This window comes from Phyllostomus hastatus, unplaced genomic scaffold, assembly GCF_019186645.2.
Source record: "Phyllostomus hastatus isolate PE091 unplaced genomic scaffold, TTU_PhHast_1.1 phas_scaffold_78, whole genome shotgun sequence".
NCBI lineage: Eukaryota > Metazoa > Chordata > Mammalia > Chiroptera > Phyllostomidae > Phyllostomus > Phyllostomus hastatus.
Window position 1 is genome coordinate 102265921 of NW_025334041.1, and position 21630 is coordinate 102287550.

Below are 21630 nucleotides of genomic sequence, written 5' to 3' on the forward strand. Positions count from 1 at the left end.
ATCCATGTTTGTATCTCTGTTCTTGTTTGCTTAGTTTGTTTTTTAGATTCAATTGTTAATAAATATGTATTTGTTATCATTTTATTGTTCATAGTTTTGATCTTATTTTTCTCAAATAAGTGCCTTTAACATTTCATATAATGATGGTTTGGTGATGATTACCTCTTTTAGTTTTTTTCTTGTCTGGGAAGCTCTTTATGTAACTTTCAATTCTAAATGATATCTCTGCTCGGTAAAGCAATGTTGGCTGTATGTTCCCACTTTTCATGACTTGGAATATTTCTTGCCCATTCCTTCTAGCCTGCAAAGTTACTTTTGAGAAATCAGCTGACATTCTTATGGGAACTCCCCTGTAGGTAATTAACTTCTTTTCTCTTGTTGCTTTTAAGATTCTCTCTTTATCTTTAATCTTGGTATTTTAATTATGATGTGTCTTGGAGTGGACCTCTTTGCATTTATCTTGTTTGGGACTCTTTGTGCTTCCCGGATTTGCATGTCTATTTCCTTCACCAAATTGGGAAGTTTTCTCTCATTATTCTTTCAAATAGATGTCCAGTTTCTTACTCTTTCTCTTCTTCTTCTGGCACCCCTGTTATGAGAATGTTGGAGTATTTGAAGTTGTCCCAGAAGCTGCTTACACTGTCCTCAGGTTTTTTGTATTCTTTTTTCTTGTTGTTCTGATTGGTTGCTTTTTTGCTACCTTGTCTTCCAAATTATTGATTAATTCTCAGCATCATCCACTGTACTGTTGTTTTCCTGTAAATGATTTTTTATTTCAATTAGTTTATCCTTCAGTTCTGACTATATCTTTTTTATGCTGTTGAGGTCCTCACTAAGTTTCTTGAGCATCGTTATAACCAGTGTTTTGAACTGTGCATCTGATAGATTGCTTATCTCCATTTTGTTTAGTTCTTTTTCTGGAGTTTTGGTCTGTTCTTTCATTTGTACCATGTTTCTTTTTCTTCTCAATTTGGCAGCCTCCTTATGTTTGTTTCTATGTATTAGGTAGAGCTGCTATGATTCCATGTCTTGGTAGTGTGGCCTAATGTATAGGTATCCTATAGGGTCCAGTGGCACAGCCTCCCCTATCTCCCAAGTTGGGTACTCAAGGTGTGTTGTTGGTGTGGGCTGAGTACACCATCCTTTTGTAGTTCAGCCTTGGTTGTTGTTGGCAGATCAATGGAGAGATTTACCCAGGCCAATCAGCTGCAAGGATTGGCTGCGACCACTTAGCACCAACATCCACCCTCCACGGAGGATCAGCTGTATAGGGAAAGGATGGGGGTGCTTCAGTGTGGTCTATAGCTGTCCACTGGGTATGTAGGCTCTGGAGTTTCCTTGGTGATGCAGGTCATGCTTACCCCCCCACCTGTGTTCTTCCCAGGGCCACCCTTCAGGACCTAAAAAGCAACCTGAGATGGCTGTTACTTGTCCTGGGTTTGGATATTCCTTGGCAAACCCAAGCTGTGAATCTAGGCTGGTTACTGGTAGTGCCCTGCATGGGGCCACTTAGCAAGAGGCATGGGGTCCAGGATCTTACTGAGGCCAGCTGTTGCTTGTTTGATAGGATTAAAAAGTTATGAAACATGAGCCAAGACCAGCCATTCATATGGGTAAGTCTCTGTTAACAGTTTGGGTGGGCCTGTAAGTTGGGTGGGACAGAATCTCAGGGGATCTCCAGGGCAGAGCAAACAGTGTTAGCCAGGTTGATGGAATCTCAGATATGGCACTCGCCTGCCAGCTCTATGACTCTTTGTGGTAGGGCTCAGAGAAGGGGCAATGGTCTGAGCCTTCCTTTCTGTCTGGGAGAAAGCTGTCCCCCAGCTTTCTCCTTGAGTCCAGACACTTCAGTTCCTCCCTTTATGCTACTGGTACCTTTCCAGCTGCTACCCCAGTGCTGTAGCTCAGAGGGAGTGAGTCTGAGTAAGTCCATGCATGAGTTCTTTAACGGGAACTGCTTGGGATTCTAACAATATGTTCTGTGGACTGAATCCCTACCAGTTTTTGCAGCCCGAAGTCATGGGAACTTATCTTCCCAATACTGGAACCCTGGCCAGGGAGGCCTTGTGTGGGGCCAGGGCTCTTAATTCCCAAGATATCCATCCCTAATTTATCCAACACACATGGATATAGGACCAGCCCATTCTACATCTCCATGCCTCCTACCAGTCTGGATGGATATAGTTTCTTTAATTCTGTTGTTGTCAGACTTCCATTCAACTCAATTTCTAACACCTCTGAGTAATGGTTCTTCTATATTTTAGCTGTAATTTTGGTTGTACAAGGAGGCAAGTCATTTTCACCTATGCCACCACCTTGACTGGAAGTCTTAGTCACTGATTGTTAAAATGCATCTTTTTATTCCTATATAGATATCCCTTAGTAAGTCATTGGAAGCTATTGAATTCTTTAGTACCAGCTCTGGGTCTTTTTACAAATCATATTTTTATACTATTTTATGTAGGTAATCACAACATAGTTTCCATTCTTTGACCTGTCAGCAATCCAACTCTTGATTTTTTAATTCCCAATCTTGGAAACCCATTGAATTCAAACTACATTTGCTCAACTAACCTTTTCTCTGTTATTTTATTATTGGATTGAGGAATTTACATTGGGTGAAAATAATATCAACCATTGCTTCAAAGCTGGCTTATTTCAGCCATACTGAACAACTTCAAATTTCTTCTAAGTTTATTTGGTTTTAACAGTCAAATTTTATTCTACTGGGTTGGAGATCTGTATTCTTCTAATTTTGTTTCTGTGTGTAGTCTTTCATTATCTTTAATTTTCACAAGGCATTTCCTAGTTTGTGTAATAGATTATTCCACCATGTTTAGAGACTATTGCTCCAGTTGCATACAGCAGGAAATATTTGTCATGTTAATATACTGTTTCCTTGCTCTCAATGTCTCTATAGGCTCTTGAGTTAAAAATGCCTTAATATCATCACAATTTTGACAACCTGGAAAAAAAGTACAATTAAAATAAAAGATGGAGCTTTATCCAGTAATCAGCCACCGCAGCTCAGTTATCAGTTAACATTGTGAAGGGCAGGACTCTAGGCAGATAAAACCAGAAACTGAGGAATAAGTTGGAACAAATTATTAGATCCTGTCACAACCTTATTTAGCAATGGGGACTTTTTGTTCTTAATTATATGACATAGGAAATATGCAACTTCCTTAAACACGAGTCACATAATGAAAAAACCTAAAAAAGTGGGCTGTGAAAAGAGTCTCATGATTTTCCCCACCCACATTTTATGCATGCAAAAATTATTTGTCTGTATTGTTTAAGAGTATGAGTTTCATTTTCTTGGATATAAATACACTTTCAATTGATTAGGATTTTCCCACAGATATTCCAGAGCAGTTGTATGCTACAGATTTTCTCAAATCTGAATGTAATACTGATTGATGGCATTGGTTAATATTGTTGTGAACCTAAAAAATAAGGCAAATATTTGCTGAAATTTATATAGTTTTCAATTTTCTAATGCTAGCAAATATGAGTTGCTTCAAAATAAAAATCACTTATATTTTCCCTAAAATAAAAAGGAAAAAAAGGCTCCCATTAAGTATTTCAGATTCTAACTTGTTGAGCTAATTATCTTTGCTTGTGTGGCCATTCTACTTTGTTTTGTTCTACCCCGGGCCCACCCCCACTCCCCGCCCCCTATGCTGTGTAAAGGCTTGCTCCAAGTAGTACAACATAAAGGAAAGGTGCTTCTTTTCTTTTTAATTTTAATCTCTTCCATTGGTTGGCTGAGAGGATATGTGTTTAGGGGTCTCATGCAGTTTCTCTAGAGACTCTTTATGTAAATTGAAGAAAATCAGTATTACTTAAAGAAATAACGAAAACTTTGATTTAACAGTACAAAAGAGGGTACTGTCTAATCCCTCAAGTAGGAAATTGCTTTTCTTCATGATCCACTGCTTTCATACTGTTTTTGGCTGCTACTGACGAAGGAGGAAAGGCCCACCTTTGCTCTTCTTCTACCATGTCTGTTTTCTTGCCTCTGTAAAATTTGGCAATAAATAATAGTTGAAGTGAGCAAATTTAAATAATAATAGTAAAATACATGACTGATATCATCTTCAAGTCTCAATTGGACAACTCTGATTATACTGAAGCAGGAGATAATTTACATGGGGACCTGAAATGAGAAATCAAAAATTTGGCATAGTGTAGCAATGAGGATGTGACTTATTTGTCATTCTTTGATATGCTGCTGTAAATGTAAGATGGAACGGGACAGCACATTCTCCAAAATTGGTGATTTTTTTGAGGTAGACAGGTTTTTCTATGAGAAGTTTTAATTTTTTTCTTTGACAAATGACAGATCAAAATATTCTCAATATGAAGGGACACTAATTATATTTGCAGTTAATCTTCTATTAGTCATTAAAGTTTCCATTTTTCACCACAATTTAAGCTGGTGTTTGCTATGCTATGAAGTAGCACTATTTTAAAGCAAACCAGAGTGCACTGGACAAAACAGTTCCATTCTAAATATTTGGCTCCTAAATTTTATTAATGAGTAAAATTTTACATTGCATATAAAATTAAAAGCTTTTTTTGTCCTTAAAAATTAGAAAAGAAAATCTAGTTTACATTATTTAAAGGTAATGGTCAGTGAGACATTTATTTCTTCTCTCCATTTGTATATAAAATATTAAGCCTAGAAATGTTTCTTGTATCTCTTTGATTATGTACCTAGAGCAATCTAAGGGTAAACCTGTTCATTGGAAAATAATCTATGAATCAATCATCAGGTATGCATTTAAAAAATCATCAGATGTGCTTTGTTTCAATACCTATAATGTGTTAAATATTGAGGACCACACCATATACCTAATGAAAGCTTCATTAGGAAGATATTAGTAGAGTAATTCTACTTCCTGTGTGGTTTATTTTTTTTAGAATACAATCAGGTAAGTTTATTAGTTTGCAGATATAATGTTTACTACCGTACCTCAGTTCAACCATGAACAATTCCACAGAGGTCTACAGAGGTACTAAGACCTGTCAAGATAAGCACACAGTTCTCTAGGGGAATCATCTCAGCAACAGAACAGAGAAAATCTGGGGAAAGTAATTCTTTCTTAAAAAAAAAGAAGGCAAAAAAAACACTGATTAATGATTTTTCAAAATGTCTCAAAGGTGAAATATTTCTTATACACATATCAACAAATATAATATGTTTTTCAAGAATAAATGTTTTGAACATAAGTATTCATTTTGATATATTCTAAGAGATTTGAACTATGTAAAAATGATCATGCAATTTGAATTGAGCCACTGAAAGTTCTTCCAACACCTGGAGCTTAATCTTCCTGTATCTGTCACAGAACAAGTATATTAGATTATAAGTTTGCTATAAGGATATTATTTGAATGGTTATACTTAAAATGGTGCCAGTATTTCCATTATAAAACCCTATTTTCAAGGATTTATAAGTTTGCTCTAAATGTTTGTTCTGCAATTCAACTGGGCAGCAAGCATCTTTGATATTTTTTTTCTTTTACACAGCATGAGAAAGAAAGACACCTGTTTATAACCTGAGTAGAAAAATATGACAATGAATTCCATTACTCTTCATAACCAATTTTTTAGCATTCAAATTAATGTTCACCCGAAATTTATTATATGTTTTAGGCACTGAAAGAACTAAGCAAACACCTTCAAGAATAAGTTGAAGAGGATTTGTTTCCTTTGTTTGTTGGTTTTGGTTGGCTATTTGAAATTCCTAAACAGGGACATATACTTAACTAGTCACTTTGATATTTTATTAATTCAGCACAATAGTAATGTGAATGTGTTATTTCATATCTTGGGTATTTTTTTAAAGATTTTATTTATTTTTTAGAGAGCGGGGAAGGGAAGGAGAAAGAGAGGGAGAGAAACATCAGTGTGTGGTTGCCCCCCACATGGCCCCAACTGGGGACCTGGCCTGCAACCCAGGCATGTGCCCTGACTGGGAATCAAACCAGCAGCCCTTTGGTTCGTAGGCCTGTGCTGAATCTACCAAGCTACACCAGCCAGGGCCATATCTTGGGTATTTTTAAAAGATTTTTTAATAGTCTCTACTTGAGAAAGCAGCAATTAATTGACAACTTAGAACATTTTCCAACAGAGAGAGATGTGATAAAATTGGGTAGACTAATGAGTGGGAAATTAGGAGGAGGGAAGGAGAAAAGATAGTTTTAATAGAAGGAATAATACAAACAATGGCAAAGAAGTAAAGGAATATATATCTAAGAAAGAGAGAAGTTCATGTGTCTGGAGGCTAGGAAGTTTTGGAGGAAAGTGGAAGAAGTCAAGATGAAGATAGATAAAACAAGAGAAGCAGCACAGAAGCAGTGTGCTGCTTCAACAGTGTTGAAGGGATTAATATGCTGTGCTAAAGAACTTTTACTTTGCATGAAATTCAGATCTTTGTAGTAGGATAGTCACAGTAAATTAATTCTAGTGCTAACATCAAACTATAATTCTGACAAAAATGTGTAATCTAATATATTTGTTTTGAATTGGATGGGGATTAGATTATAGACCCTAGATAAACCTATTTAGAGGTTTGATTCAGAATACATGATGAAATCCCTTTCAATGCATTCAAATGGCACTATGTGTTCTAGAACATATATTGATAAAGAAAGCTCAAGTTGGTTTATGTTCTAAGTGTTTAGGCGTTCAAGAAATAGAACTCATATGCATGATTTCTGATTCCTAATTTAAATATCTGTATTTACTAGGGAATGTGAAAATTATGCCTTGGATTTTTTATCACCCTGAACTTGGCTTATGGTTGTCCTTCCATTCTTGATGTTTCTTTTTTCTGTAGTGATAGACATGTATAATAGAATATGCTAGTGCACACAGGTTGTATACAGGTACATACATCTTAGGTTGTCAGTTTATGGCACTGAACCTTCCTGTAGCTGATGCGGATCAGACTGGAGGCCTGATATAGCAGGACCTGAAAGAGGTTTTTTTTGTTGTTTTGTGTTATTTTGTTTTATTTGTTTATGATAACTATTTAGATGGCCAATATTAGGTTTTATATGGAAACAAGCATTCTCATTGATTCTGATTTATTTTCTTTATACCTAAAAAATCACAAGGAAAGAAATAATTCATTCTAAAAAAATAAGTAAATAAGCTTGTGTGTGTGTGTGTGTGTGTGTGTGTGTGTGTGTGTATAGTCTACCCAGAAGGTATCCAGCCTCATAATGTGAAAAATAGAGATGTTTACTGAAGGAGATATAAGCTACAATAAACATTGTACATAGAACAATGATGCCTCAGTCTCCTTCAAAGTAGGCACCTTGGGACTTCACACAGTTCTTCCAGTTGCCATCAGCTGCCCTATTGTATTTTCCTGAATCATTGATGGTCTAAAATCTCTTCCTTTTTAAAGGTGATTTTAGTTTTGGGAAAAGCCAGAAGTCAGAGTGCCAAATCTAGGCTATAGTGGCTCTGAGTTGCCTGGGTGATTTAATGTTTCTCAAAAAAACTCTGCACGATATGTGATGCATGAGTGGGTGTGTTGTGATGATGAAGCTGTCAATCATCAGTTGCCCATAGCTGCAGCCTTCTGATCACCTGAATAGTTTCTGTGGAGGAATATTCAAGCTTAATGCAAAGTTTTATGCAGATTTGTTGCTGTACTTGTTCAGTCATTTTGAATGTGACAGCCACACAGTACACGTGTTCAGTCAAGAGTGTCTACAACCCCCACTGACTAGTACAGTGAAGTCATCATTGTTCATGCAGATGCATTCCAGTCCACTCTCCTTGACTACCTGGTTACATCCATATTGTGCAAACTGTTCTTGTTATATTAACAGTGGTTGGAATTTTTCTGAGCAGACTATATATATATGTATACCACATATATTATATATATATTTATATACACATGCATGTGTGTGTGTGTACACACATACACTATGTACCAGACACTATTCTAAATGTTTTGTATGTATCAACTCATTTAATCCTCAAGAACCCCACAACAACTCCTCTTACAGATGGGAAAACTGAGTTTAAATAATCTGCCTAAGGCCACATGGCTACCAGGTTTGGAGAGTCAGACTAGAATACTAGTATAATGCTCTAGCCACTGGCCAGGCTAACCAAAGAAGAGCTCAAATACAAAATGTGGGAAGGAAAAGAAAATAGCTTTTTTCTGAGTAAAGGGAATTTATAGTTGCATGGTGTGAGATAAGGACATGTAAGCTGATATGGTATACATGTAGAAGCATTTAAAACATTTTTTAAAGAGATCTGGGAACAGCACTGTTGTCTGTGCTAAGCATACTGCTAAGGAGGTGTGAGCACCGCTGAGGAGCTTAATTAGAAAGCTCTCCCTGTATTGGTAATAAAACGTGTGTCAAAGGCTTTGACGTTCAGGAAGAGCAGTGGTTCTAAAACTCTGGTTTCCCTGGGCAAGCAGTATGAGCATCACCTGGGAACTTGTTAGAAATGCAAATTATCAGGCCTTTGTACAGATCTAGGGAATCAAAAGCAAAGCAATCTCTGATTTAACAAGCCCTTCTAGTGATTCTCAGGCACAGTAAAGTTTGAGGACCACAGATTTAGAGAAACTGAAATGGAACTAAATAATTATTGGGGAGATGGCCAAACTGACTATAGACTGAGTGAGGAGTGTTTAGAATATGGCTAAATTAAAACTCACAGTACAGCTCAGTATCATTACACCTTTAGCACCCACCTAACATACGTGCATATGAATAAATGACAATCACTTCTATTTAGTGCTTAATATATTTTAGAAACTGTCAATTTCATTACATGTAGTGTTATAATCATATTACAGATGAGGAAATTGGGGCAAGGGGCTATTTAACCCAGTGTCACATGAATAATGACAATCAACTCAGATTCAAACTCACTGTCTAGCACTGGTCACATGTTCTCCTGCTACATTATGAACACATTCAAATCAAAAGAGCAGAGCCTATACAAGAGTTTGTCAGCAATACAGTTTTGGTTTAAATAATTAAACAATATAAGATGACAGTGATTGAAAGATGGCTTACAGTTGGTTGATTGGTGACCAAACAGTGACCACAACAGTTAAAGATGTAGTTACAGAGACATCTCTATGACACTTCCTTGGTTCTTAAATGAACATCATAAATGAACATTTTATATAAATAAGACATGAGACAAGATAGAGACCATGAAATACTGCAGTCCTAAACACAGCTAACCTTAATTCAATAAATCTGTTCATGTCTCACAAGTCAAACTGTACACCTAGGCTTTCATTGCACTTGAGCAAGTTGGGTGTCACATTGGCTCATGTTGGGTTCTCGCTCCTCCCTCTCATTGTCACATCAGTTCCAGGTAATAGCTAAACTGACTGAATTCACCAAACTGGGCCTGCGACTGGATCATGGGTGGCAGGAGATGAATGTGCACTCCAGATAAGTAAACACCTCATAAATAAATCTGACTTTTTGACAACATTATTACTTCTGTGGGCCTTAAGTTTAGCATCTGAATAATAAAGAGATTGCACTATAGTATCTCCAAGGATGCTTTTAGCATTGGCTTTTTTTTCTTTATCTTTTTTTTTGTGTTTTACTCAATACTTTGGCCCTTCCAGTCTGATCTTTTCTCAGGATACCCTCGGGGACCTGCCAGGAACCGAGAAAGGTAACAGGATCAGAGGTTTATCTTTACAACTTCATGGATGACACCCTCTTCTGAGTCTCCTGCTCTTTCCTTTCTTTCAGTCCTAGCTCAGAATTTGGGTGGATGGATATGTGGGATCTGCTTGCCTCTCTCTTTGTAGTAGAATTAGTAGAATTCTACATTAGTAGAATTGAGAAATGCAAGACTGACACTCTCATTTTTAATTTTTTTAAAAATTGGTGCTGCTAGTGGGCTTTAATATACTTCCCCTCTGATGCTTTTAGTGTCTACTTTTTTATTTAAAAAGCTTAATACTGAGCTGTAAGAATGTCCAATTATGTTTGAGAAAAACATGAAAAGGTTGAAAGTGTCTGCCTGACAACCATCCTGTTTCTTGAGACAGAAGGGATGATTTTTGGAATATGAAAAACTAATTTGAAACGGCCTGTCCTTTTCCATTTCTCCCCACACTCCCCCTTCCATTCCTTCTCCTCTCTCATTCCATTTCTGTGTTTGATACCTCTGCCTTCAAACCCACCCCATTTCTTAACACTGTTGTCTGACTTAGCCTACTGGCCTTCTTATTCATCATAAATCAACTGTGAATGGACCTAGGGCAATTTGTGATGCACAGCTATCTGGTTCTTCTGGTAGATCTCAGCAGCCACGGTTGTTAGAGGCAGATAAGGGTTAACCACTATTTCAAGAATTTCTACAAGTACAGGTCATAGTGAATGTAAGGTACAGACCAACTTCTGCTACAAAATCAGACATTTAATTAAGTAGGCGCAACATCTAATAGCCTTCTCTGGAAGCTTGATGAAGTTCCAGCTCTTGGTTCTTTTGGGTGCTTGAAAAATGATTTTCAAAAAAAGGTTTTCATGAAGCAGAGATGGCACTATTTCAGTGGTGGCATCTGCCTCATCATCTATCAGAAGTAGGTCACTAGGACCTGTTAGGGGTCACTAATAGCACCCATTTCGCATGGTCTTCTGATAATTAAATGAGCCAATGCATTTAAATCTGTCAGAGCTGCACCAGTTACAAATGTGTTAGTCTGTATTATTGCTATTATTATGGCACCATTCCTAACAGTAAAAGGTGAAATGCCTCTTATATTCACATACCCTATATAAGTAGAAGCAAAGCATGTCTATAAGGTATTTTGGCCTATCCGTATATTTTGAATATTAATGGTTTCACCAAAGATAGCCCATTTCTAACTTCCATTACACCAATTGACAAGCCATTTATTTCACCAATGATAACCTACTTCTAACATACATTAAATTAATTAGCAAAGCCACATCATGATTGGAGATGATGAGAGCTCAAGGCTTCTAGGAGTCACCTCTGGCTTCTATAATTCTGGCTGAGACACTGGAGCATAAATTTGTGATGAAGGCAACTGACTCTCTTGGGACATAGAATAACACCAGCACACATTTATATCCCACTGTCTATGAGAAATATTTAAGAGTATATTACAGGGAGCCAGACACCATGTCTCCTAGAACCAATTCTTCACTCACCTAAGCACAATTTGTCAAATTCTGCCTCAGTTTCTTTTAAGTAATGCACTTCCAGCTGCAAGGACCGACCAGCTGAAGAGACATAAAGAGTGAGCACAAGCTTTATTTGCGTCATCCAGGTTAGGCATATGCTTACTCACGAGACTTTTCTCCACTCTCTGTACAGAGAATCACTCCTTGTTCCACCAGATTACAACCATTTATAATAAATATTGCAGCATCAGTATCACAGCATCCACCCTAGAACCTCCTAGGTATTGCAAAGGTGCCCTAAACATCCGCCTGAAACACTACAGCTACAATTTCTTCTTTCAAGGAAGACATAAATATTCCTTCTTTAGCTCTTGAGACTCTGGTAAAAGTGAGATTTCCGGCCTATCCTTTCCCTAACCCTGCCTTTGTATCCCAAGGTCCCGGACGATATAAGGCAGAAAGGGATGCTGCCTCTTCATTGAAATCTCTTAGGAAGGTTCATCACAATCTTCTATCCTTGTTCTGTTTCTATGGCTTTAATTTACACAAACAGCTCTGCAAAGTCCCATCCCTATCTTCCCCTATTAATGAAGACAATAACAAATACAGTCAATTCTCACTATCCACAGATAGGAATTCACCTCCTCACTAAAATTCGTAACCCCCCAAATCAACACCCATGGCACTATGCTGTCGTTAACAGACATGCACAGAGTGGCAAAAACCATTTGAGTCCCTGACACCCATGCTCCTGGCTGAAGTCAGTCAAGGCAACACTCTGCCTTGTTGTTGGAGCATTTGTACCATAAACAAGTAGCCTTTTTGTGGTATATTTAGTGGTTCTTTTTTACACTTTTTGTGCTTTAGTTGATGACTTTTCTGTTTAAAATGGCCGCTAAACATAATGCTGAAGTGCTAACATTCCTGAGGAAAAGGCAGCTATGACATGCCTTATGGAGAAAATAGGTATTAGGTAAGCCTAGTTCAGGCTTGAGGAGCATTGGTGTCAGCTGTGAGTTCAGGGTTGATGAGTCAAGAGTATATATATTAAATATGTCTTTAAACAAAGAAACACATAAAACAAGATTATATATTGATCAGTTGATTGAAATGTTATAACCAGAGGCTTGTATTATAAACGTAACCCCTAGGAGCATTGGTTCAGTATTTGCTAATTCAGTGTTCACGGTGACTTTATAGACCGTAACTACTGGGAATAATGAGAATTAACTGTATGTTCTAAGAAACAAACTTACATTTCACAATATGCTGGGCACTAGAGGGAGTGGAAATGAAGATTAGACTCTGCTCCCGTTCCAAAATCCATCTAGCTGGGGAGGGGAGGACAGATTAACACCATAGATGAGGATTTTGGAGAACGATGAAGTGCGCTACATTTCCCGTAGATGGAGGAGCTGAATGAGTCAGGCAGTCTAATCAGTTCAGTATGTGAAACCCGTATGGGAGGAAAGGCACAACGCCTTCATTGTGGGGAGCACTGGATATATTTTAAAGCACTCTCACATTAAATATTGCATTATATCCTTCCTGCCCTGTAGGATTCTTAGGAAAGATAGGAACATGACTATTTTATAAAGGAAGCCATGGAGCCTCAGGGAGAGGCTAAGTAACTAATCTGACATAACCAGTAAATGGCAGTGCCAAGAATACGGCGCAGGTTCCCTACCTCCTAATCCACCGCTCTTTCCACATGAACACTATGAAATGTCAAATTCAGAATGTGAGCCTAGAGTCCCACAACCACACTGCAGGGGTGATTATCCTCTTCTTTGGGTGCTTTACGTGATATTTCAGAAATGAATAATCACAACCCTTGACCAGTGAATGAAAATACACATGCATGCTAAAAAATAAAAATAAAAAAAATGAAGAGTAAATGGCCTGTGGATAAGGGCAGCAACAGGAAACAGTGGAAGGTGCTGGATTTGGGTGCTGTTGGTTTTTGAGCAGCTGGGGAAGCTGGGAGACACAGCATATTTAAGTACAATAAATCAAAGCACCTTCTCTAGTATAGCTGAACCATTTCAATTAGTGAACTGAAGAATTACCTTTTCAGTGGAATGACATAAGCTTTTGTCAGGAATGTGAGATGATGAATTGCTACAGATTTGATTTGGTGGCCCCTGGGCACGGTTACAAAGTGGCTAACCACCAGAGATCCTGGGTTGCCTCTCTGCGTGGAATATGAAGAAATATGGAATTCTAAGTGGACATGTGGGCACACAGCTGATTTGAGTCAACTTCTCCTAGAATTACTTTTTTTCCAATATGGGAGTTTATATTTGTTGATATAAAAGGTTATATAGATGATGAAAAGCCTGCGGGAAGTAGTGCCTATTTCAGAGTTGTTTCCTTTCCTCTTTAAATAGAAATAAAGACAAAAAATGTTCGGTCACTAGACATATCATAGGTTTTATCATCTTTTGGAAACTGGAGGAGTGTTTCCACTGTAATCCCAAATCTTAACTGCTAGCCTTCAATGACTGCGGTCTTCCTTGCCAAGTTCACTTGACAGCACTTGCTGGCTTTTTAGATTTTTAGATGTGTGTTGGCTTTGCTGGTCTTTCGTCCAGGACACATAGATTCCAGTTAAAGACACTTCATTTTACCATTAGAATATAAATGTCCTCTCTTTCTTGGGGGCGCTGAATTTAGGGATTTTTGTTTCTTGATGCCCTTTTCCTTATGAGACAGGATTGGAGAAAGTTAGAACCCTACCATTACAAAAGATCACCACAGGGGGCTTCTGTAGAGATCTTGTGGGTTCTTCAACATCCCGGAAATGTTTGACTGAAATACAGGTAACCTCATTCACACTGTTTCTCTTCTCTGCTGTCCTCTTTCCCACCTGCCTCCTTTCTCTCTTGCATTCTCCCTTTTTCTGTCTGTTCCTCGGCTGCCACATTCACTCATCCTTTTTTCTCCTGTGTGTTTTGCTTCCCTGCACTTTCACTGCCTTATGAGATAGGATATTGTAGTGAGAACAAGGACTCTTTGTTATGAGTAATACCTGTAATTAACAGAACACCAAAACTGATACTTGAGTAGATGGTGTCAAGATGTATTTAGCAGACTGGGTTTGAACACCTGGCAGAACAAGTTTGGTCCAATAAAAAGAGCCGAATTCTTTCCCTTTTAAGAGCTCTCAGGACACTGGTTACATCTAAACCATAGGGGTAGAGGAAGGGTGCCATTTGCCATTGTAATTCAGACGGAGGAATCACCTGGCAGAGGAGGGAGAGTTGCTTTTTAGGTGTTCCCCGCATTGCCATACACGTGTCCTTCCGATGCGTGGAGAATGCGTGAGAGAGGCAAAGCAGGACGATTTTTGTGGGAAGCTAGACCAGCCTCCCTCGTTACATAGGCTCGTCCTCTGCATTGCATCCCAGCTTCAGTGATTTGCTGTTTGGAGACTGCAGATTTGCATAGAGCCCCTCGCTTCACCAGCGTGTGTGGTATTTCTTTTCTTTTCTTTTTTCTTTTCCCCCTCCACTCGTCTGCTGCTTCTTTTTCTTAGCTCTCTTTCCTCCTTTGATCCCCGCTTCCTTCATCGGGGTGCACTCTTGCCTCTGAGCACCTCGCGGGGTGTAAGTGTTGGGAGGCAGCGGACGGAGATTGCCTGGGAGCAGGCAGGCGATGCGCGCCCCTGCTCCCCGCGCTGCTGCCGCCGCTGCCACTGCCGGAGGGAGGCTGGCGCGAGCGGGCAAGCCAGCCGGGGCTGAATGGAGGGAAGTGGCGCCTGGATTCCATGGGGTCTGCTTCTCCCTTGAAAGGAGGTTGGGCCGGCGAAGTGGCCTCCCAAGTCCCCACACACAATGCTAAATGGATTTACCTAGTGGATTCGAGGTGGATGGCTGTCATGTAGAAGTGAGGACCCTCCGGGAGGAGCTTTAAATAATTTCCCCGCTCCCCACCCCCTGGCACGCACTCTCGCCCGAAACTCTTTGGGAGTATCACTGGAGAACCTGGAGCCCTGGAAATCTGGAAGCAACCGCCTGCTCCGCACTTGCTGTTCCTGGGGGCTGCCTTTCTGGACAAGTCCCCCATCAGCTGCATTTGCCTCGGCTATGTTTCGGATTCTTTGGGGTGCAAGGCACCGCGGACTCCAGGACCCCGAGAAGACTGTCCGAAGGAGGGAGACGATGGGTTCTCTGGCTCGGTGAGGCAGCGCCCTGCAGCCTACTCTGAGCCTCCTGCTCCCTGGTGCCCTCTCCCCTTCCCGTGCCCCAAACTTTGCCTCCCGAGGCAGCTGCCCCTCAGCGGGTGACCCGCCATGTACCAGAGGATGCTCCGGTGCGGTGCCGAGCTGGGCTCGCCCGGGGGCGGCAGTGGCAGCGGAGGCGCAGGGGGGCGCCTGGCCCTGCTCTGGATTGTCCCGCTCACCCTCAGCGGCCTTCTAGGAGTGGCATGGGGGGCGTCCAGTTTGGGAGCGCACCACATCCACCATTTCCATGGCAGCAGCAAGCATCATTCAGTGCCTATTGCAATCTACAGGTCACCGGCATCCTTGCGAGGCGGACACGGTGGGTCTGAGATGCCAAGTTCTATGGGGTTACTCCCTCGCTCCCCTCTTTCAACCCCGTGCTCGCTTTTTAGCCCCTAAGGCTCGGAGAAATGGGAACAGAGAACCAGAGGTGCATTCGGGTGTACTTGGTGGGAGCCACTTATCTCTTTGAAGACAATAGAAAAGAGATGGGGGAAGGCATGTAGTGTGTTTGTGGTGTGGGATGGGAGGGGCGCTCCTTGTAGGGGTTCTGGAGAGAGGCATGAGGCTGGTCCTGGCGGGGCCCCTGGGCCCCTTGGGAAGGGGTTATTAGCCAAAAGATCACTCCGCGTGGCCGATGGGGTGCTGTGCTTTGCTTTCAAAGGGACCTAAGCACCAGTGACAAGAGGGCTCTGCAGAACCTTTTGTCTGGGCTGAGTGTTGCCCCACCTCCTGCCCCTTTTCCCTTGCCTGGTGGAGGGAGAGGTTCCAGAATGCACATTCCTCCAAAGTGTGCCCAGGCTGTGGTGACAGTGAGGCAGTGGGTCTCAGGACTCACTCAACAGGAGGCCAGTCCCCTTTGCCCCCAACCTCTTCCCTTCAACGGAGAACATAGGAGGGAAACTGAGGCTGGCCAGCCCCTACCAGGCTCAAAGAAAACCTCTGAAGCCCAGCCCCTCTTCCCTACCCAACACTCATATACACTGATTTTTCTTGGTGATTAGCCTGAGGTAGCAGAGAGAGAGGCTTGAATACCCAAACCCATCTCCCTGAGAATCATGTCTGAAGGCTATTGGGATAAGGGATATCCTTAAGTTTAGTGCCTCCCAGGGAGGCAGATGGACCAGTGCTGGCTGGTGCAAGTCAGGAGGTCTTCTTGGAGAAGGAGAATTTAGAGCAAAGAGAAGCTATTCTCCTCACCCTGGATTCTTTTGTAAAGAGCAGTATGTGAAGAAAAGCCTTGGTGGGTAGGTTCCTTCTCCAGAGTGGCCAGCAATGTAAGGCCATGTTCCTGTCATCTTCAGATAAAGGTCTATTTTAGATTCCCTGAACTGACAGTAAATAAAATACCAAACTTTTTGTGCATCTCTCCCCACTCCTAATCTTCTCCCCCATGTAAAGTCCACTACTTTAAAAAGTAGGACAAAAGTTACGGACACTTTTTCTTATATCCCCCCACCCCCTTCCTTTCCTTGCAGGGCCCCTCCCTCTTTCAGGCTTGGTTCAGCTCTGGACCTATGTCCTGCTCCCTAAGTAATCCCCCTCCCCTGAGCAGCTGCAGGTTATACCAGCATGGCCCCCTTCCCCAGTGGCTTTCTACCTGGGGACAATTCTCGTTAGATATGAGAAGCTATAACCTCACCTAAGTGAAGAGAGAACAATTCCCTTTAGCAGCTCCTCTTTGAGTGACATGGAGACACACCTCACTATGGGTCCTAGGAATCCCTTCCCTTCCTTCCCCCAGTTCCCTATCCAGAATTCTCTCCAGTTAAGAGTGAATAGCGTGGAGACTAAAGTGACATCCCCAACAGGGGCTTCTTAGCTAAGGGTAACAGAGGATACATCTCTTAGAACCAGTAAGGAGTCTCTTTGCTCTCACCACTTGCTCACAGCAGTAGTCTAGGAGCCTGCTGCTCTGTTACCTGGGTGCTGCTCTCACCCACTGCCCTGCCTCTCTGTGAGAATTGTGTGAGTCCCAGGGGAGGGAGGCGAGCCAGGGCACAGGAGGGGCAGACAGAGCGTGGGTGGGTGTGCAGAGCCAGATGGGGGCAGGCGAGGGGGTGGGGTGCCTAATTGTACTGGTGGGAAGTACTTGGCTAATAATCTCATATGCACATTCACTTCTTTGCCGTGGCTCTGCCTCTCTCCCGGGAGATGCAGCGTCTGGCTGGCGGGGAGGGCGCCTGGGGATAGGGGGAAAGGAGAACACAGAGGGGGCCCTGCCGCAGGGAGGGCCCTCCTTTCCCCTTCCCACTGCTGCTCATCCCCAGTCAGGCGCCGTCTGCTGGTCTTGACAAGCATTTCTTTCCCTCTAGAATAGAGTATTGCCTCTGTATGTGAATGAAAACACCAGGCGCGTCTATCATAGAAAAAGAGAAAAGGATAGAAGGAAAGTGGAGAAAATCGTATGTGAGCAGCACTTGCTATCATTCTTTTGAGTCAGAGAACTTTTCCCTTCCTTCAAAGGTTCTATTGTTTCTTTCTGAAACTCCCCATCCCCCTAACACACACTTTTGGTGGATGCTTTCTGGTTCCTTTTTTTTTTTTTATCAGAGTAGCACACTTACCAACCTCCGCCAGATAAAATCCTGTGTGAATTTTTCCTACTTCATTCCTAACCTCTCTTGAAAAAAGGGAATTAACTCTGGCTAGAGTACAATGAAGGAACATTAGGGATGAAGTAAGCCTCTGAGGGTGGGGGCTGCAGAGATGTGAATGCGGTGGGCATGCAGAGGGGCTGCCAGCAGGGCTGGCAGGGGGGTGGCTTCAAGGAAGCCTCATAAGCAAAGAGGTGATGTCGAATGTGTTGGGTCAGTAAACTCCCTCCATATTCAGCTAATTAGATGAGGGGCCCACAAGGAAATCATCTTTGCGCCTAATAGATGAGGGTGAAGGGAAGCACAAAGGTGAATGACAATATGATAAATTCCTAGCTGAAAACCAAGGCAGGTGTAAATGAGGTTTAGTTCCCAATTTGAGACTCTTGCCAGTATACATATATAGATGAACAAATGAGCCAGCCTGTTTGTGTTAGAATTTCTTGGAATAACAAGCCGTTTTTCTCATAATAGGGAAAGCAGGTATGTGCTCAAAAGTATAAAAAGAAAATTCATCTGTGGTGTATTTGAGGGGATAAGATCGAATCTACTCTCTGTGTTTTGGAAACTGCAGGGTTGACTATCCAGGTTCATTCTTCTTCATTTTCTCATCATGCCATGCTTCATTTGCACTATTATGAGGTGTCACTTACAAGGATTGCAGGGTGCTGAAAGCACTCGTGGCTACCCCAGCATCTTTGTGCAAGCTGACCCAGTTGCAGAGATTATGATGAGGTTTTTTTTTTTTTAAAATGCACAGGAGAAGCAGGTTTTGAGACCTCTGCAAGATCCAATTTTTATTTTGCATGTGTTTAAACAAATAAGTGATGAAAATACCTTGTAGAAAAATTGTATTTTTCTAGTTAAAGAAGGTGAACTGTGTGATTGTAAATGATAACAAAGCAAGCCTGCTTGTAAAATTACGAATTCTACTTAAAGCCAGCAAGAGTTGAGAATAGACCAGTGTGCTCACTCAGGATTGCTTTAGTAATGTACCATATGTGCTGAGCATGGGATGATGTCAGTGCAATGCTCAGGTTCCCATCTCTGCTCCCGGCTTCCCTAAGTACCTACGCATAGTTTCGAAAATTAGCTCAGAGCCTCTCAGTGATTCCAGGAGATAAAGGCATGAGAAAGCCATCACAGAACTGAGCACACCAGAGCCAGCCATTCTCCTCTCACAAATATGAGCTCTGGAAATTATACTGCCATGATTAGCTTATACTATTAAAGGGCGAAAGGGCTTTCCCAGAAGGGGATGTTAACAGATTTTAAAAGTGTGGATTCTAATTGAGGTAGCCCAGTGCTGTTATAGAAGGATAATGATAGCTTGCATTTATAATGTTTCTCTTTCTGAGGCACTTTTGTACACATACTAAACTTCTAAGAGGAGTGGTATGTTTTGGAGGGAGTTGTGAATTTGGTTTCCTTCATAGGGATACTGAGGCATACTATAGATGCATCAAAAAAATGGAGCCAAATCACCAATCAGAGTCAAAGAGGAATTTGAATCCAGGCTCTGTGGCCCAGAGCCCAGAGCAATTCCAGGAGCTCACAGGTTTTGAGACCAGAACTGAGAGGGTCCTCCATGTCTTGAACGATTGATCTGTTGGAGCACAAATTGTTACAAGGAGCAAGGCAGAGAATTTTGCTTCCAGCGAGTATTAACAACAGTGAATGCTGTAGAAAGGCTGATGGCACCTCACTGGTATCCCAGAGGTCACTTCATTCATTCAGCTGGGGAGGTTTCTGTTCCTCTTTTGTTTTTTTTTCCCCTCAGATGTCGGAGGTGGCTGTTTGATAAAGCTGATTCCTTTGCTCTTTTGTCTAGCAACCAAGATGGCAAAGCCTTTCACAATGTATTTGACTTTGCTGCATTAAAGAAAAATTTAGCTCTTTGTAATTAATTCATATGTGTGACCCAGAACATTTTTGGCTATGAATATTCTGTTAAAATAGACATTGCTACCCCACACCTCTTCCTTACTTGGCTTCTTCAACAAAAATGTGCATCACTGCAGTGCAATTTTAAGCGAGATTGCCAGCTTGTTTTTCTGAAAGTATCTTTGAATCAGTAACAGTCCAAGTAACCCATGACTTAAGGGTAATTTTTGGTTGCCCCCACCTTTAATATACTTAGTTCTCAGATTATCCAGTCATTTATTCAGTAGATATAGAATATATGCATGTTTTTGTTTTGCTAGACCAAGTACCATTGAAGGCCATGTAATAATGGGGATAATGGGCATCAAGATGTGAGAAGAGCCACAATGCTGGAAGCATGGCCATCAGAAAAAGTTTACAATTTAGTTCTAAACATCTAAGGTATTGTTAGAAACAGTTAATCTTTCAACAAGCAAAACTTGCTCTTTAAAAACAAAAAGCCTGTATCTTATGTGCATGTGGCAATCATCTGGGACTCTACATGCAATGATCTGATAAAAACATCAATGTAGTAAATTTTATCTGCATCACTTTACACTATTCTTTAATATTAATGCTCAATAAAGAGCTCCTTGCACAATTGCTTTCTACCATGTTGCTGCACATACTTCCTCTAATAAAACACAGTCTTATTTTTCAAATAGAGATAAGGCTTGTTTTGCAAATGCATTTAAGACAGGTGATTGATTCATTGACCTAAATGTGCACTAATGTATAAATAACTGAGGCAGCTTGACTAGTGAAGATAATTTTCAGAAACATATCTGTGTGGAAATTTGGCCACTGCCACATACATTGTGTAAACTTACTAAGCTACTTAATCCTCACTAAGATTGTTTTCTCAATCTATAAAATGAAAATACACTGAGTTCCATCTAGTGAAAAATAAATGAGACCATGAACTTGATCAAGTGCCCATACTATAATAAGCCCCTAATAAATGTTTGTTTAAAAAAAAAAGATTTTTAAGTGGTTCCCACATCTTGACTTCTCCGAAAACTACCATGAACTAACAATCTCTTCAAAATGCTGATTGCAATTCTTTTTAATTTTTTTGAGCAGCACCTATACCGTTTTCCATAGTGGCTGTGCCATTTTCTTGTCACGGTTTCACAAGGATTCCAATTTCTATACATCCTCATCAAAACGTGTCTCTTTGACAATAGCCATTCTAACAGGTGTGAGGTGGTCATCTCCTTATGGCCTTGATTGAGTGGATAAAGAGAAGGTGGTATATACATACAATGGAATATTAATCAGTCTTTTAAAAAAGTATATTCCGCAGTATGCGATAACATGCATGAACCTTGAGGACATTATCCTGAGTGAGATAAGCCAGTCGCAGCAAGACTAATTCTACCTGATTCGCTTTAATGAGGCACCTAAAATAGTCAAACTCGTAGAATCAGAGAGGAGAATAGTGGTTGCCACCAGCTGGGGAAAAGAGGAAGCAAGTTGACAATCAATGGAGCCTAAAGTTTCAATTATACAAGATGATTAAGTTCTGCAGATCTGCTGTGACACCTTGTGCCTATAATTAACAACACATACTCTTTAAACATTGTTAAGAGGGTAGATCTCATGTTAACAGTTCTTACATGACAAAATTAAAATTTGAGAAAAGAGATTTCAGAGAGAAGACATTATGTAGAGAAAACCAGACCTTGAAGTCTGGAGGCCTGAATTCTAG

At 40.8% G+C, this 21630-nt stretch overlaps 1 protein-coding gene across 18 annotated transcripts in view; it reads left to right on the plus strand.

The window, feature by feature from the left end:
• Positions 1 to 21630, plus strand: part of NRXN1 (neurexin 1) — a 1079628-nt gene that overhangs the window by 650933 nt on the left and 407065 nt on the right. For 2 of the 18 annotated variants that reach the window (XM_045827427.1, XM_045827426.1), the window contains exon 1: positions 14582 to 15718. The exons of 14 other annotated variants lie outside the window; for them this stretch is intronic. In XM_045827427.1, coding sequence (XP_045683383.1) covers positions 15469 to 15718 — 250 coding nt within the window. In that variant the 5' untranslated portion in view covers positions 14582 to 15468. Of the gene's footprint in view, positions 1 to 14579; positions 15719 to 21630 lie in introns of those variants that run through there. 2 more of the 18 variants (XM_045827429.1, XM_045827428.1) reach the window with 2 other exon arrangements.